Source organism: Anarhichas minor, unplaced genomic scaffold (genome assembly GCF_050575085.1).
Source record: "Anarhichas minor isolate MPS153535 unplaced genomic scaffold, ASM5057508v1 ptg000004l, whole genome shotgun sequence".
Classification (NCBI taxonomy): domain Eukaryota; kingdom Metazoa; phylum Chordata; class Actinopteri; order Perciformes; family Anarhichadidae; genus Anarhichas; species Anarhichas minor.
In genome coordinates this window covers 1030332-1043967 of record NW_027466450.1, presented here as the reverse complement: position 1 = coordinate 1043967, position 13636 = coordinate 1030332, and the positions used below count along the sequence as shown (strand labels likewise).

At 42.9% G+C, this 13636-nt stretch overlaps 1 protein-coding gene across 1 annotated transcript in view; it reads right to left on the bottom strand.

Annotated features, from left to right (window-relative positions):
- The window catches only part of spegb (striated muscle enriched protein kinase b), a 38941-nt gene that overhangs the window by 7176 nt on the left and 18129 nt on the right, over positions 1-13636 (bottom strand). Inside the window, exons 9-34 of the mRNA XM_076105326.1 lie at positions 12613-12788; positions 12081-12341; positions 11825-11983; positions 11201-11390; positions 10893-11122; positions 10212-10331; positions 9972-10076; positions 9581-9787; positions 9356-9479; positions 8978-9150; positions 8779-8891; positions 8444-8612; positions 8193-8289; positions 7844-8044; positions 7534-7591; positions 7325-7402; positions 6951-7123; positions 6846-6872; positions 6547-6699; positions 5834-5876; positions 5625-5693; positions 2808-5535; positions 2484-2633; positions 1632-1748; positions 1115-1282; positions 774-896 (exon numbers count right to left, since the gene is read on the bottom strand). Coding sequence (XP_075961441.1) covers positions 774-896; positions 1115-1282; positions 1632-1748; positions 2484-2633; positions 2808-5535; positions 5625-5693; positions 5834-5876; positions 6547-6699; positions 6846-6872; positions 6951-7123; positions 7325-7402; positions 7534-7591; positions 7844-8044; positions 8193-8289; positions 8444-8612; positions 8779-8891; positions 8978-9150; positions 9356-9479; positions 9581-9787; positions 9972-10076; positions 10212-10331; positions 10893-11122; positions 11201-11390; positions 11825-11983; positions 12081-12341; positions 12613-12788 — 6212 coding nt within the window. The remainder of the gene's footprint in view (positions 1-773; positions 897-1114; positions 1283-1631; positions 1749-2483; positions 2634-2807; positions 5536-5624; positions 5694-5833; positions 5877-6546; positions 6700-6845; positions 6873-6950; positions 7124-7324; positions 7403-7533; positions 7592-7843; positions 8045-8192; positions 8290-8443; positions 8613-8778; positions 8892-8977; positions 9151-9355; positions 9480-9580; positions 9788-9971; positions 10077-10211; positions 10332-10892; positions 11123-11200; positions 11391-11824; positions 11984-12080; positions 12342-12612; positions 12789-13636) is intronic.

Below are 13636 nucleotides of genomic sequence, written 5' to 3'. Positions count from 1 at the left end.
CAAGTTATTTAAGAGCCGGTTTATAGTACTATTACATAACACTTTTCATTATTCTATATCAAATGCAAACACCTCTCTATAACCAAGTCTCATTGCTGTATTTATGTTTCAGGCTGTTAAATCTAATTTGCCGGAAACAAGTAGTTCACTACTTCACCTTCAACACTGTGTGCCATAGCCCACATGTTGCCATAGAAACCTTAAGATGGTTTGCATTAATGATGTGGTCTCGTTGATTTGATTTTCATAAGAATAATATTGTGTATTAACTTGTTTGATGAGAGTAGGTGTGTTGCCTGGTCATAGCTGATTTGGTCAAAAAAAAAAGATTCTTAATAAATCTTCCTGTTGCAACCCACAGCATATATGGTTTGTACTTATTTATTATTGAAAGACTGACTTATTGAATGAATGTGAATTTGTCTCACATTCAAGAGGAGATCATTTATATTTTGAAGAGAGTTCTTAGATGTTCTTAATGCCTGGTACATACACATACCGATAACAACGTAGGTGCTAGTTTCACAATCTATTTTGAAGTGGAGCCTGGCATCTCCGAGAAGCGTTTCCGACCTGAACACTTATAAACTCACGTTGGCGCTTCACTTCTTTTGCTCTCTACAGGCTCTTTCCCTGCTTCCCTCCAGGCACATCGATATATCGCCCAACCCAACCACCAAAATCGATCGAAAAAGCATTTGTGGACCTTTGACAATGGTCATCTGTCTAAAAAAAGTGAATAAAACATTGAATCATTGTTAGTGAACACTGACCCTCTGCTCTCCTCTCCAGAGAGTATGTGCAGGGGGCCATGGTATCTGAGGGCCTCCATACTACCAGGGCTGTGTTGTTGTACTTCTGAGGTATTTCAGGGGTCCCAGGACGATTAGGCAGACCTGTACAAACAAATATATTAGTATTATATACATATCACTTTCCCTCCAGTTTCTTCCCTGGCTCTCTGTTGTCTATCCAGTAGACTAACAGTACTCATTACGGTAGTCATTTATGTACAGTACAATATACGGACACTGTATATTGTTTAAAAGACGACTAACACGGTTTACTGCTCTTCACAGATAGACGTAAAAGTGATGTATGTCTCAGTTCTTACGAGCAAGAGATATTGTGCAAGAGCTGGACACTGCGGCCAGGGGGCTTTTAGCAACACATTCATAGACCCCTGCATCCTTTTTGGTGGTTCGCATGATCATCAGTAGCTGCCGGCCATCAGGGCAGGCGATCATGTTCATCCTGGCATCAACCTCCAGGGGCTTCTTATCTGAGGAAACACATGAAATGGTCTTTTATTGTGAGATATAACGATGAAGATTTAAGTTTATATTATTTATCGTGAATCAAAACGATGATGAGCGTTAACGTGAAGGTCGTTAAGGTTGCTAGAGTAATAAAGAACGTCATTTGTTTATCTTATCTCCTGTCCTATTTGTTTGCACTGTATGCAATTTTTGTTGTCAGGGTAATTCGTGTTAGCACGTAGAGAGATGCAATGTAAGCGTTCATTATGCCTCGGCACTCGTGCACCTAAGAATAATTATGTAAATTCTTGCAACTAGCAAGAGAAGTGATTCTGACCGTAACACTGCCGTATTTAAATTAGAGACCCTTACCTTTCATCCAGGTGATGTGTGGGTGGGGGCTGCCTGCTGGCAGACAGCTGAGTGTGACTGGATCCCCCTCCAGCAGGACGTGATCTCTCAGCTTGATGTGGAATACTGGAGCGAAATCTGGGAGAAAAGGACATTAGACATACCATTATTAGAACCACGTAACAACGTCTGGCCCAGGATCAGCTAGGAACCTTGTTGTTTTGTTTATTATCCCTCTTCATTTTTGCTATTATTATGAAGAGGTATATGTATAAGACAAACAAAGGCATCACACGTACATTTACGAACCAATCAAATGCTATGTGTTCACTGATGTTGCCCTACAATCTATGTGTTATGGTTTGGTATATCATGTGATATGTGATATGTAAGAAAGGTAACCTAAAGCAACAGTTTGACATTTTGATAAATCACTCTCATATCGATATGTAAATTATTAAGCTACAGCCAGAAGCCAGTGGAGAGAGTGGATAAGGGGAAACAGGTAGCCTGGCTCTGTTTGTAAGGTAACAAGATCCACCTGGGTGGAGAGGTTACATCTTGTTTGATTGAAGTGCAAAAAAAGAAGGAAAACAAGGGTTAAAAACTACACCTCGTGGTTTTAGGGAGGAATCACTTCCTGATATATCCTCTGGTTGCCTGGCTACCTCACAGTGATGAGAAAAACATCAGAGTTTCCACTCTTTCTGCTAAGCTAAGCTAACTGGCTGTTGGTTCTTGCCTTATATTTAATGACGGATACAAGAGTGGTCTTCTTATATAACTCTCGATAAAGTATAAACTCTTGCTTTACTCTCTAATTACCATACCCTTGACACCATGCAATCCCATGTGCACTCTTATGTAACTTACCTGAAGCCAATCTGGAGTACTGGTGTGAACGTAGGGAACTATTTTCTCTGGAGATTGCTGTTGGTATGTCAGGCTGTGATACCGTCTTGTCTCGCCTCCCTCTGGTTAGGCCCCATCGATCCCAGCGGGATCTGCGCTCACCCTCCACAACTTTACAAGAATAAAACAATTGACGCCATGAATAAACCATCATGCATTTAAGAAAGTGTAATTGATAATGCTCTGCAACCATGACTATATACTGTATAGTCATGGTTGCAGAGCATTATCAATTACACTCACATACAGTATATATTTTTAAATAAAGGTATATGCCATACATACCCTTTGATGTTTCTGACTTTAGGCTGGACATGGAGTCTATAGACTCTGATGAGGCACCATTACTGGCCTGAGATGCCAGCTGGTTCTGAGGAACACTTGCAACCTTCGTAGCACGGCTCTCTGATGTCGCACGACGAAGCATGGAAAGAATGGGTGTCCTCTTGGTTTCCTTGTCCTCCGATGCTTTCCTTTCCTCTGAGTAGCTGCGGATTCTTGTGGAGATCCCAGCCACCGTTGATTCAATCTTCCTGCGCATTGCTAAGACCGGTGATTCATGAGGTTTCTTGAGCTCCTTTTCATCTTGTTCCACCAATGAATTACCTCCACCATCCATTTCCACTTCCTTCTTGTCCTGTGACCCTCTAAGGCCGAGAGTCCAAGAAGGTCTATGTCTTGAACCAACGGTATCTTCTTCTTTGGTCGTTTCGTCCTTGCGCTCAGTTGACGAAGCTCGCTTCAGGCGCATAGAGAGCCTTCTCATAAAGCCTTGGTCCTTTTGAGCTTCACGAAGATCCTGGACTGACTTCGACTTCTCCTCAAGTCTCCTTGGTGCCAATTCCAATGGCGCACCAATTGGCCCAGGTCTGTATATGTCTTCACCTGACTCTGTTGAGTCTGATGAAGCCGCTTGGGATTTGTCCTCATTCTTTGACCGTGACAGAAATTTAAGACTTCTTGAGAGGGAAGACTCACGTTTTTTGAAGCGGGCCTCAAAGACCTCTTCAGAGGTAATGTCCTCAAAGTCAACTCCTGCTGAGAGCTCTTGTTGGGATGAGGAATGTGTGGTAGTCCATGGTGGACTGGGTTCCTTTGTCATCATTTCTGGTGACGCTACCCTGGAGTACACAGCAGGGTGCTCATTGGTTGACGTGGTAGCTGGCTTTGGTGGACCAGGTAAAGCAGAGGACATGCTGGCAAATGGAGATGTGGGCGCAAATGTTTCAGTTAACACTGAGGGGGTCGAGTTCGCTGGAGCAACAACGGGTGTAGAGGGGCCTAAAGCTTGGTCATTGAGAGGCTGAACTACAGGGACCATGATGGTCTGCATAATACTTGCATATGCTGAAGTCCTTCCATCTGGAAGAACAACTTTAGCAGGAAGCGAGGGTGTCACATAAGTTGACACAACATTTGCTGATGGGCGGGAATATTCTTGTGTTGGTCTCACCATGACTGAGTTTGTGGTTATGATCATATCAGAAGATTTAGCAGGCATAGCTACTTCTTTTTCTGCACTTTTTTCAGAAACGTCAACATGTCCTTCAGCATTTGATTCAGCATCAGTGACTATTCTTTCCTCTTCTTCTTTCATAATCTGTTCTTTTTCATCTTTCTCATTTCCTCCTTCGTCTTCCTCCATTTTCTCTTCTAGTTCAGAGCTTTGGACCACAAGAGGAGGTGTAGGAATTCTCTGGCCCGTATACTCTGATTCAATCATTGGTTCTTCTGATATGCTCATGTCCTTCTCTGAGAAACCACTAGTGCTCGATCTCTCATCAAAATTACTATCTGTAGTCAGCCCTTCCATCTTTTCATTCATAGTCTCATCAGGCTTTATCTCTTTCTCCATCAATGATTCCTCGCTTTCTGCTTTGGTTAGACTTTCCTGCACAACAGACTCTGGTGTCGGTGGTCTTGGCGAAGGTTCCCTGGGAGTCACCGGACAGGAGTCTAGCTTGATTTGCTCAGTAAGAGCAGACATAGATATAGCCTCCTTGAGCCTTCTCTCTTCTACCCGTGCCAAGGGAATCTCCAAGGGAGCTCCTGACCGGCGGTGTAAAGCTATAGGTTCTGAATCACCTTGACTGAAAGAAGCAGTTTTGCGCAAAACTTTGGGTTTGGGAACTTCCTCCATTGCAGAATCGCTGGATGCAGCTCTAATTAGTGGGGGTGGGCCCAAACGAGCAGTACGAGAGAAGCGTTTTTCATCTCCCACTCCCAATGTTTCCAACAGAGGTCCCCTCAGTCCACTCATCTTGTTGTCCACAGAGCCACCACGAAGCAGTCGCTGTCGCATCAGCTCCAGTTTGAGAGCGTAGTCTTCTTGACTCATCTTGGCAGTTCCTGGGCTGGTGCTCCTTCTTGGTAGTTCCATAGAGACAGCTTTCTTGAGAACTCTCTTTCCGCCCTCTTGATTAGCTTCTCCAGCTCCTTCCTCGGGTGTAATCCGGAGCAGCAATGCACTATCGGCGGAGCCTCCACGTCTTAGCTCTCCTCTCCGTCGTCCACCCTCTGGTTTGTCTGACTCCATGCTTGAACCCCTTCGCAGGGGTTTTCTAGTCAGCTGCGACTTTTGCGGCAATTCCGCTGGTGGTTCTTCATCTGAGGAACCCCTGTCATTGTCCTGTGACGACCTTTTCCGCAGGCGGCCTTTAGCGGTTAATTCGACGCCTTCTTTATCCATTTCTTTAGGGTCACACTCCATAGCCTCCTGGGCTTGAACAGGAGACGCAGACCATTTACTTGTTCCATCCTGCTTTCCTGTTTCCTGCTCATTTGTCTGGATGTCATTAAGTGACATCCTTGATCCAGAAAATTCCATGTTAAGCGGCATTGGAATGAATGGCAGTTCATCAATGTCTTCATCCGAATCTGAAGATGATGACGGCAAAGGTGAACCTTCTTTAAGGTGCCCGGGAACGGCGATGGAGATATGGCTGGAGGAATCGTTAAGCAAATCAGGTATGGACCTCATGACCATTTTCGATTTATAGCCGATTAGTGAACGCTGTAAAAGTGGATACATGATAAATTAAAAAAATATTGCAATCTGGGTCTAATGCAAAATAGAAGCAGAAAAGGAAATGAAACCCTCACCTGCCATTTTCTGCGAGACACAAACTTCCTCAAGGACTCTGTGCTTATGGCCTTCCCCTTGCTAAGTGTCTGTGCAATGAAGAGACATTAAATGTAATAAAAGGAATGAGGAATGAGACCTTGCTCAGTATCATCAAATAAAAATGACTGCAGAAAGAGGTTGTGGATGATTAACACTGCAGTGTGAAGTACCACAGGCCTGGTCTTACCTTGAACCAGGGGTGACGGAGACATCCTTGAGTATCAGGTCTCCTAGAGAAACAAATATGTCATATTTATGTTTACATTTGTTATCTGTTCTACTATCCAGCTTAATAAACTGTGCTGTCTTAACAACGTTGAATGAGAAGCACCAGAGGAAGACCACATGAGAGTTACAGACAGGGCCTAGAGAATAATGGAATATCCAACCAAATGTTTGTCTGATAAGCATCTAAAACTGAAACAAAATCGTTGACATGAGCGATTTCATCTTTTTATTTACTTGATAAGGAGCAATTTATTGTGCCAGTGAGGAAAATGTTGTGGTAAAACTTGAGAATAGTGAATGTAGCTCTCATTGTTGTTGACTTTTGGTTTGTATTTGTGTGTTTTTTCAAATTATGTTAAGACTGACGTGCGTTAAAATAAGGACACCTTTATCCATTCAACTAAGATTGTTGCAATCTGATTTTGCAGCAGTTTACTCATTCCAATGCACTGTGTTTACCTTTAAGACCTTAACTGTATAGATTGCATTCCGGGTGATGTCAGACATCAACATTGACTGAAAATATGTCCTATAATATCTCCTGTTTATTCAATATACATTATCTCCGGAATAGCTTGTTGCAACTATAAGTTAAATGTCCAGATGTATTTCACACAATCATTATTTCACATAAAACAGATCTTGATGAAGAGATCCAGCAGTGTTACTCACAGCCTGTCTGCTACCAGCAGCTTTATGATGAACCCTTTAGCCTCTCGGCAAAGGTCAGCGAACATGCTCTCCTCGAAGGCAACATTATAGTTCCTGATGTTCAGTACGGAGCTGCGGTCATTCTCTCCAGCAAATGGAGAAACTCCTGTCAGACTGATAAAAGAAACAACCGCGTACATTTTAATGACAAGCCTATGAGTAGTCCTGAACCAGCAAACACATAGAAAACAGACATTGGTATTCAGCACCCTAGAATACATTTAATTATGATGAAAATAAAGAAAAAATATTTTACACACCCCAGATATGCAATGACTCCAATTGACCTGGGAGAATAAAGAAGAGAATTAGAAAACGGTGATGTATTAAGACAAAATAAACTGTAAATTCAAGAGAAACTCTACCAGATGTCCGTCGCTTTTGATACAGGGGTCTGATTGACAATTTCTGGTGCAACAAATTCCGGTGTGCCATATTTGCAGTATTGAGCCTCATCGGGTGTGATCTGCACTGCGTTGCCGAAGTCACAGATTCGTATCTGATCACCGTGGGAGTCCGCCATGAGGATGTTATCAGGCTGAGAAAAGAAATAAAATAAAATAAAAAAAGTTTTATCATGATCTGCCATCAGAATACATCTTGTATGATCATTTGCTAAATGTAAAACCAAAAACTGTTCCAGTGCAGTTTTGAAAAAATGTATTTCGAATATATATTTTTCATATATCCAAAGGAAGACGATGAAAGAGTGGGAGAGTGAGGCTCCATGAGTATCCACCTTAATGTCGAGGTGTATAATGTGTTGATGATGAAGGTAGTCCACGCCCTCAAGCAGTTGTCTTATACATGAACGTACCTGGTGGTTCCAAAACACAAACATACCAGTATTAAAGTACATACAGTACATTTGATCATTACAGTGAAATTGATGATGAAATGTGCGATTAGTGTTAAATTTGCTGTGCAGGCATAAAACCCTCGACTTACATCAGACTCCATAACTATAGATTTCCTTGTAAATCTGTCAAGCAGCTCCTCGTGGCATCTTTAAAGATTAATTAAGGCTATTCTTTCTGGGACTTTAGATGCATTATACAATTAGCTTTGTTATACATTTACAGTATGTATGCATGTATATGCGTTTATTTAACTTTTAACAAGAAAAAGCACTTCAGAACAACATAATACTTAGAACTACATTGAACGTGAAAAAGCAAACATTTTTATTCATATATCATTTCACCTGCGTTCCCAGGCTGTTTGTGTACTCTGTGTTTTAACTGCCTAATAAGGATACATTTCGGTGATGATGACGACGGCATTCTTTTTCTCAAAGGCATCCTGAAAGAAAAGGATTCTCTCGTGGTCCAGCTTGGAGAGCAGGTTCATCTCTCTGCGGGCAGACGCCTTCTTCTTGGCCCGTGTGGAGACAAACTTAGCAGCATACTCCATTTTGCCGGCCTTCTGGGTCACACGTTTCACATAGGAAAATGCACCTCTGGAGGAGAAAAATCAGGAGGAAAACTTAGTTCATCACTATTTAACTCTACTTAATGAGATAAAAACTGCTTCCAATGTTAGACTATGGTCCTTTTGCATCATTATATTGCAATGGGATTTTAGATGTGGGTTTAAAAATGCCTTACCTTCCAATTTCTTTGTGAATGTCATAGTTGTCAGTCAGTCTGCGCATCTTCCTCAGAATAGTCTCCTCATCATCCATTGGCTCTTCCTTACGTTTGGCTGCAGTAATGAGCACGTTTTAATTGGACAAAAGGAACTCAAATAATTAAAAGACAGAACGTTCACATTGGTTCCATCACTTAGCTTGTTAGCCATGCAGCCAAGAGACTGTTAAACCTTTTTTTTGAATGGCGTCGATAGATTGACCCCTCACCTTCATGAATGGTGAGCTCAGCTTTACAGGACACAGATCCTGCCAAGTTCCTGGCAGTGCAGGTGTAAACCCCGGAGTCTTCTGGACGAGCGTTTAGGACCACCAGGGAACATTCATTATCATCATACACGAATGTGTAATGACTGCTCTCCGACAGCAGGATGTCGTTCTGAAAGCAAATATTGTACGTTTCGGCATTGGTTCTTCTGAGCTTTATAAAGCAATTTTATCTGATTTTGTAAATTTCTATTTAAAATGTGTACCCTACTGTATAGTTTGGTTTATCTTGGTGATCACTTATTAAATTGCTTTTGATTGCTAAAATGGATAAAAACCTTGAACCAGAGAATGTCGGGAATGGGTTTGCCCTCCACAACCACAGCAAAGCAAGGGGTCTCCCCTGCACACACGTCCAAGTCCTCCATGATAGTTTCAAACGTTGGCGGCGCTGCGGACAGAGTTGCGAAGGTACAATACCAAGTTACATTAGCTTTTAGACGGATGAATGGACAGACAGATCAATCCGCTGCCTACCTGCCATCTCCACGTTGAAGGTGCAGCTGTCGCTGCCGTGCTTGTTGGATGCCACAAACACCATTTCTCCGATGTCAGCACTCTTCACTTTGAGCAGCTTCAGCGTTTGCTGGTCATCGTCTGGCATAGTCATCTCGTACAGGCCTGGCTTGCTGGAGAGGACCGCTCCTCTCCTGTTGAGAAGGGTTTATATGTTCAAGTTATAGGTGGGAGGACAGCAGGATAGCACTTGGAGTGGAGCCTTTTACATATTTGTTCATTGATAATAAAAGAAAATGTAAAATCATGACAATGCCTATATATATATATACTGTATATGCTGGAGACGATATCACAGGCAAATGCATTCATGTAAGAATAGAAGATGTTAATAGATACCTCTTCCAGAGGACTGCAGCGTTGACATGATTGAGGGTGACAGTGATGGTGACTGACTGGTTTTCCATCACATGTACAATATCTGGCTTATCAATAATCACCGGAGCCTCCTGAAGATAGGGACCTAAAAGCAAATGTACACACAGATAATGTTTATTAAATGGTTCAACCATCCACACTGATGATGGCTGGATGAATGGATGTTCTGGAAAAACCTGAATGCACCTCGGTCCAGGAGCTGCACCGGGTCGGTGGTAGGTGAGGGCTTGCTGAAGGCTTTGGAGGTGATGGTCAGGACCCTGAAAGCATAGCGCACGCCTTTGGAGAGGGTGGTGATGGTGTAGGTGGTCTCCTTCAGGCCAGAAGCTATGATGGTCCACTGGATGGAGCCCAGGGCTTGTTGTTGGATGGCATACATCAGGGAGCTGGGATCTGAAAAGAAAAATGGTTGGAAAGTTGGAACTACTTCTTTGTCACAAAAACACAATTTTGTTCGCTGCGCTTCCAGGAAGCTTACAATGAAACCCTTTTTTGAATAATTTTGTCTATATTTCCTTATATAGTGTACTTATTTGATCTGGTGAACAAAACAAATCGGAATATCATTCTTTCGTACCAATTGAAGGGTCCAGCCTCCTTGGTTTCTTCCAGCTTAAGTTGATGGTTTTACCAGTGATGGATTCTATCACTGGACACCCATCAGGAGGGTCCGGGAGGATATCTGAAAATGACCACAATGGAATTAGAGGTCCATAAATGTTTCTGATCTGCCTTTTTGCCAGAGCAAATCTGTTTAAACGGGGGGTTCTTGTTTGAATCCCTATGTGGTTTTTTTTGAGAATAGAATGAAAATCACCTGTAACATAGAGATGAGCATAGCAGGTGGCTTTGCCAACTTTGTTTGAGATGACACTCTTGTAGACGCCACCGTGGGCGTGGCACACAGAGCGGATGACCAGGCTGTGGACGTCACGAACTACAGGAGGAAGCAGAGATGAAAGGTTAGGAGGTAGTACTGGCCCGTTAGCGTCTCTATGCGACTTAGCTGACCACAACAGTGTCAAATTAAATGCTGTCCCTGCCTTGAAAATGAGACTGTTGACCTGAAAAAGTTATTCCGTAAAATTGCTTAAAATGTCTGAAAAGCAAACTCTTGCCGTTATGCAAGTATTGACTGTCCATTCTCAGAAGCAAGGTAGAAATAGCGTGATATTGTCACAGTGTCTGAATTTGACTGTTTAGAGATTTAACTAATTAGCTGCTCAGAACAGCTGTGTTAATCTAATCACATACTGTCATAATGGGGTTTCATTCAGCTCAAAGACGTACTCAATTCATTTTTAGAAAGTTGGCTTTTCTTCATGTAAGTGCCTAAGTTCCTTTTAATTTTGATTAACATATTCATTTTACTTTAACTTTTAATATAAATACCAAATTATAGGAATCTGAAATAAACTGCTCAGACCGTTGCTTTGTGAAGGCTCGGGTACGTTGGCCTGAGCCTTGGCTGAATGTTATTCCATTTTCAAACTCTTACACTGCGTCATCTTTCTGTCCTCGGTGCTCTCAATCCGTTTGCCGTTGTGGAACCAGACGATGGTGGGGTAGGGCAAGCCGGCTACTTTACATTTGAGCACAGCCTCCTTGCCCTCGATCACATCCAGGTCATAAAGGGGTTTGATGAAGTCAGGCATAGTGAAACGCTCCACCTCGTTCTCCGGAACCTCTGGCTCCTCTGGGATTGATGGCATCTTCTCCAGTTTAGCCCTAAAGGGAAGAAAAGATTTTAGAAACCATATTCTAGAATAGTCCATGTAACACACGACAGGACTAACACGCTCTTACATCTGCGAGGAGATGGCTGGCCGTGGTTCTTGTATGTAAAGCTCGGCGGAGCTCTCTGCCTCGCCGTGACTGTTGCAGGCCGTGACAGTGTAAAATCCCTCATCCTCATTGGTCACGTGAGAAATGAAAAGAGAGTGGCGGCCGCCCTCCCGAAGAACACGAATGTCCTCACTTTCTATAAGCGGATGATCTAAAGGGGGAAACAAAGGTTTGTATTATATATTTCTTTAGTCTTAAAGTGCGTTATAAATAACAAGAGGGGAGAAATATAAAGAAGAAGAGTAAGAATAGAGTATTTCACAAAGGATCGGATCCTCCAACTTCTTAGAGAGGTAACCAACTATTTTCACTTTCGCCGTTTGCAGGCATGTAGCATAAAAATCAGATCACTGTTGCTCACCGAATGATGAAAGAAAAAAAAAAAGGCCAATTATTGCCTGCTGACAATAGTCTTTTTTGCTGCCCCCAGTATTCTGGGACCTGTAGTATTTAAACCACATTTGCTGTTATCACCAGTAAAACAGGGTGTCGCCAAGTCAACCAGGAAATCTTAAGGATTGCCACTCAAAATGTAAGATGTTCTGTGATGCACCTCTGCGCAAGAGCAGATAAGCACAATCCTACCAAAGTGGCTCCAGACGACCTTAGGAGACGGCGTCCCACTGACTTTGCAGTCAAATCGAGCGTTGCGCCCCTCAATCACTTCTAGAACGTCCAGCTTGCGAGTGAAGAGAGGCTCAATTGATGGGTTGACTCTGAGTTTGCCGCATGAGGTCACCTCCTCTGAAGAGTAAAAATGTGTATTCAGAATAGCAGAAGACAGGTAAATTCCTTTTAATTTAAAATCACACATATTGCGATATTTATTCTTGAGACATACCTTTAGCTGTGCTGAGCTTACACACGTACGTCCCACTGTCGTCCTCGTGTACGGAGTTGAGCAGCAGCCGGCACTTTCTTCCATCGAAGTGCATTTTACAGTTGAGCAACGCCGGCTGGATCAGTTTCCCGTCTGCAAGCCAGTCCACATCGGTGTCCTTCGGTCCGATGACATGACATTCAAACAGAACCGTCTCTCCAGCCTTGGCTGTGATGTCCCTGACCGGGCGGATGACAGCCAGGCCTGGCTCAACTGGTGGTGCTGGGTGTAAATAAAGGACATTTTCTGAAGAGTGCTGTTCAGTGGTACTTGATGGTTGGACTAGTTACTGGTCAGAATCTATGTTTTTATTCACTTTAGGTTATGGTATCAATGTATATATCCTAATTAATAAGTAAACTAGTATCAGCAATTCAGTCACAACTAAGCAAACTGTTAAGTCGACAAAACCTGATCAAAAACTGCTCCATTTTCAAAAACAGAGAGTGAAATGTGGACCATCAAACACCTGTGCATTTCGAAAGAAGCGTACCTTTTACCTCCAACTTTGCTTCACACTGCTTTGTCCCATACTCATTAATGATCTTACAGGTGTAAACCCCAGAGTCTGACCGCAGTGCTGACTTGACGGTCATTTCAAAAGTGCCGTCTTCTGTCTCCCGCACATCGTGACGTGGGCCAGCTTTTACCGTAACTCTGTCCCTCAGCCTGCAAAAGAGGAGAGTTTAAGGGAACAATTCCTGCCGTGTGTTAAAACAAGTGATGAATCATGCATGAGCTTTTTTAAAACTTAATTTATGCGATGAGGGGTGACCAAGCGCACACTTTTTCCAACCACAAGCTCTCTTCTGGCTGGTATGAAGGGGGTGGAGGGTGGGATACATCATCCATGACTGCCAGTATTATGTTTAGCACATTCCTTTCATGCTATTGTCTTTCGAGAGTCATGACTAACTCCAATGACAGGACCTGCCTGTGTGATTCAGCCTATTCTTGTCGCTCATATTAAAAGGGATGGTTGAAGTGGGGTTAGTATGAGGTACTTATCCATAGTCAGTGTATTACCTACAGTGGATGACGCGCCTCTAGTTTGGGGAAACAGACAGGAGTATGAACATGGAAGCTAAGCAATGTGCTGCTGTGGACGGGGGCAGCAAAACATATTTTAGACACCTAAAAGAAAGGCCCACCTGAAGAAAATGAGTTTTCAGTTTACGTGTATGCTATATTATAGAATATTATCCTTGCTGTTAGACAGCCCTTTCCAATGAGCCCTTAACAGTGAGGCCATTATATCCAACGATTCTCTTGTCAAAGCCACCAGACTCCGTTGACACAAACAGTAATTTCACCTACAAGCCAAAGAAGGAAGTCAAAGGTCATGTGTACTGCTGTTGATTGTAGCTTAGTCTGCCGTATACTAAACGATCGCCTGACACATTTAAATCCGTTTGTTTTTGTGACTCTTCATGGCTTGTAGCTAACGTTAGCTCTCCACTAGTGACTGCCTGCTTGCGTTTCTGACTTGCTAGCTCGACCGCTGCGCTCTGGTCCCG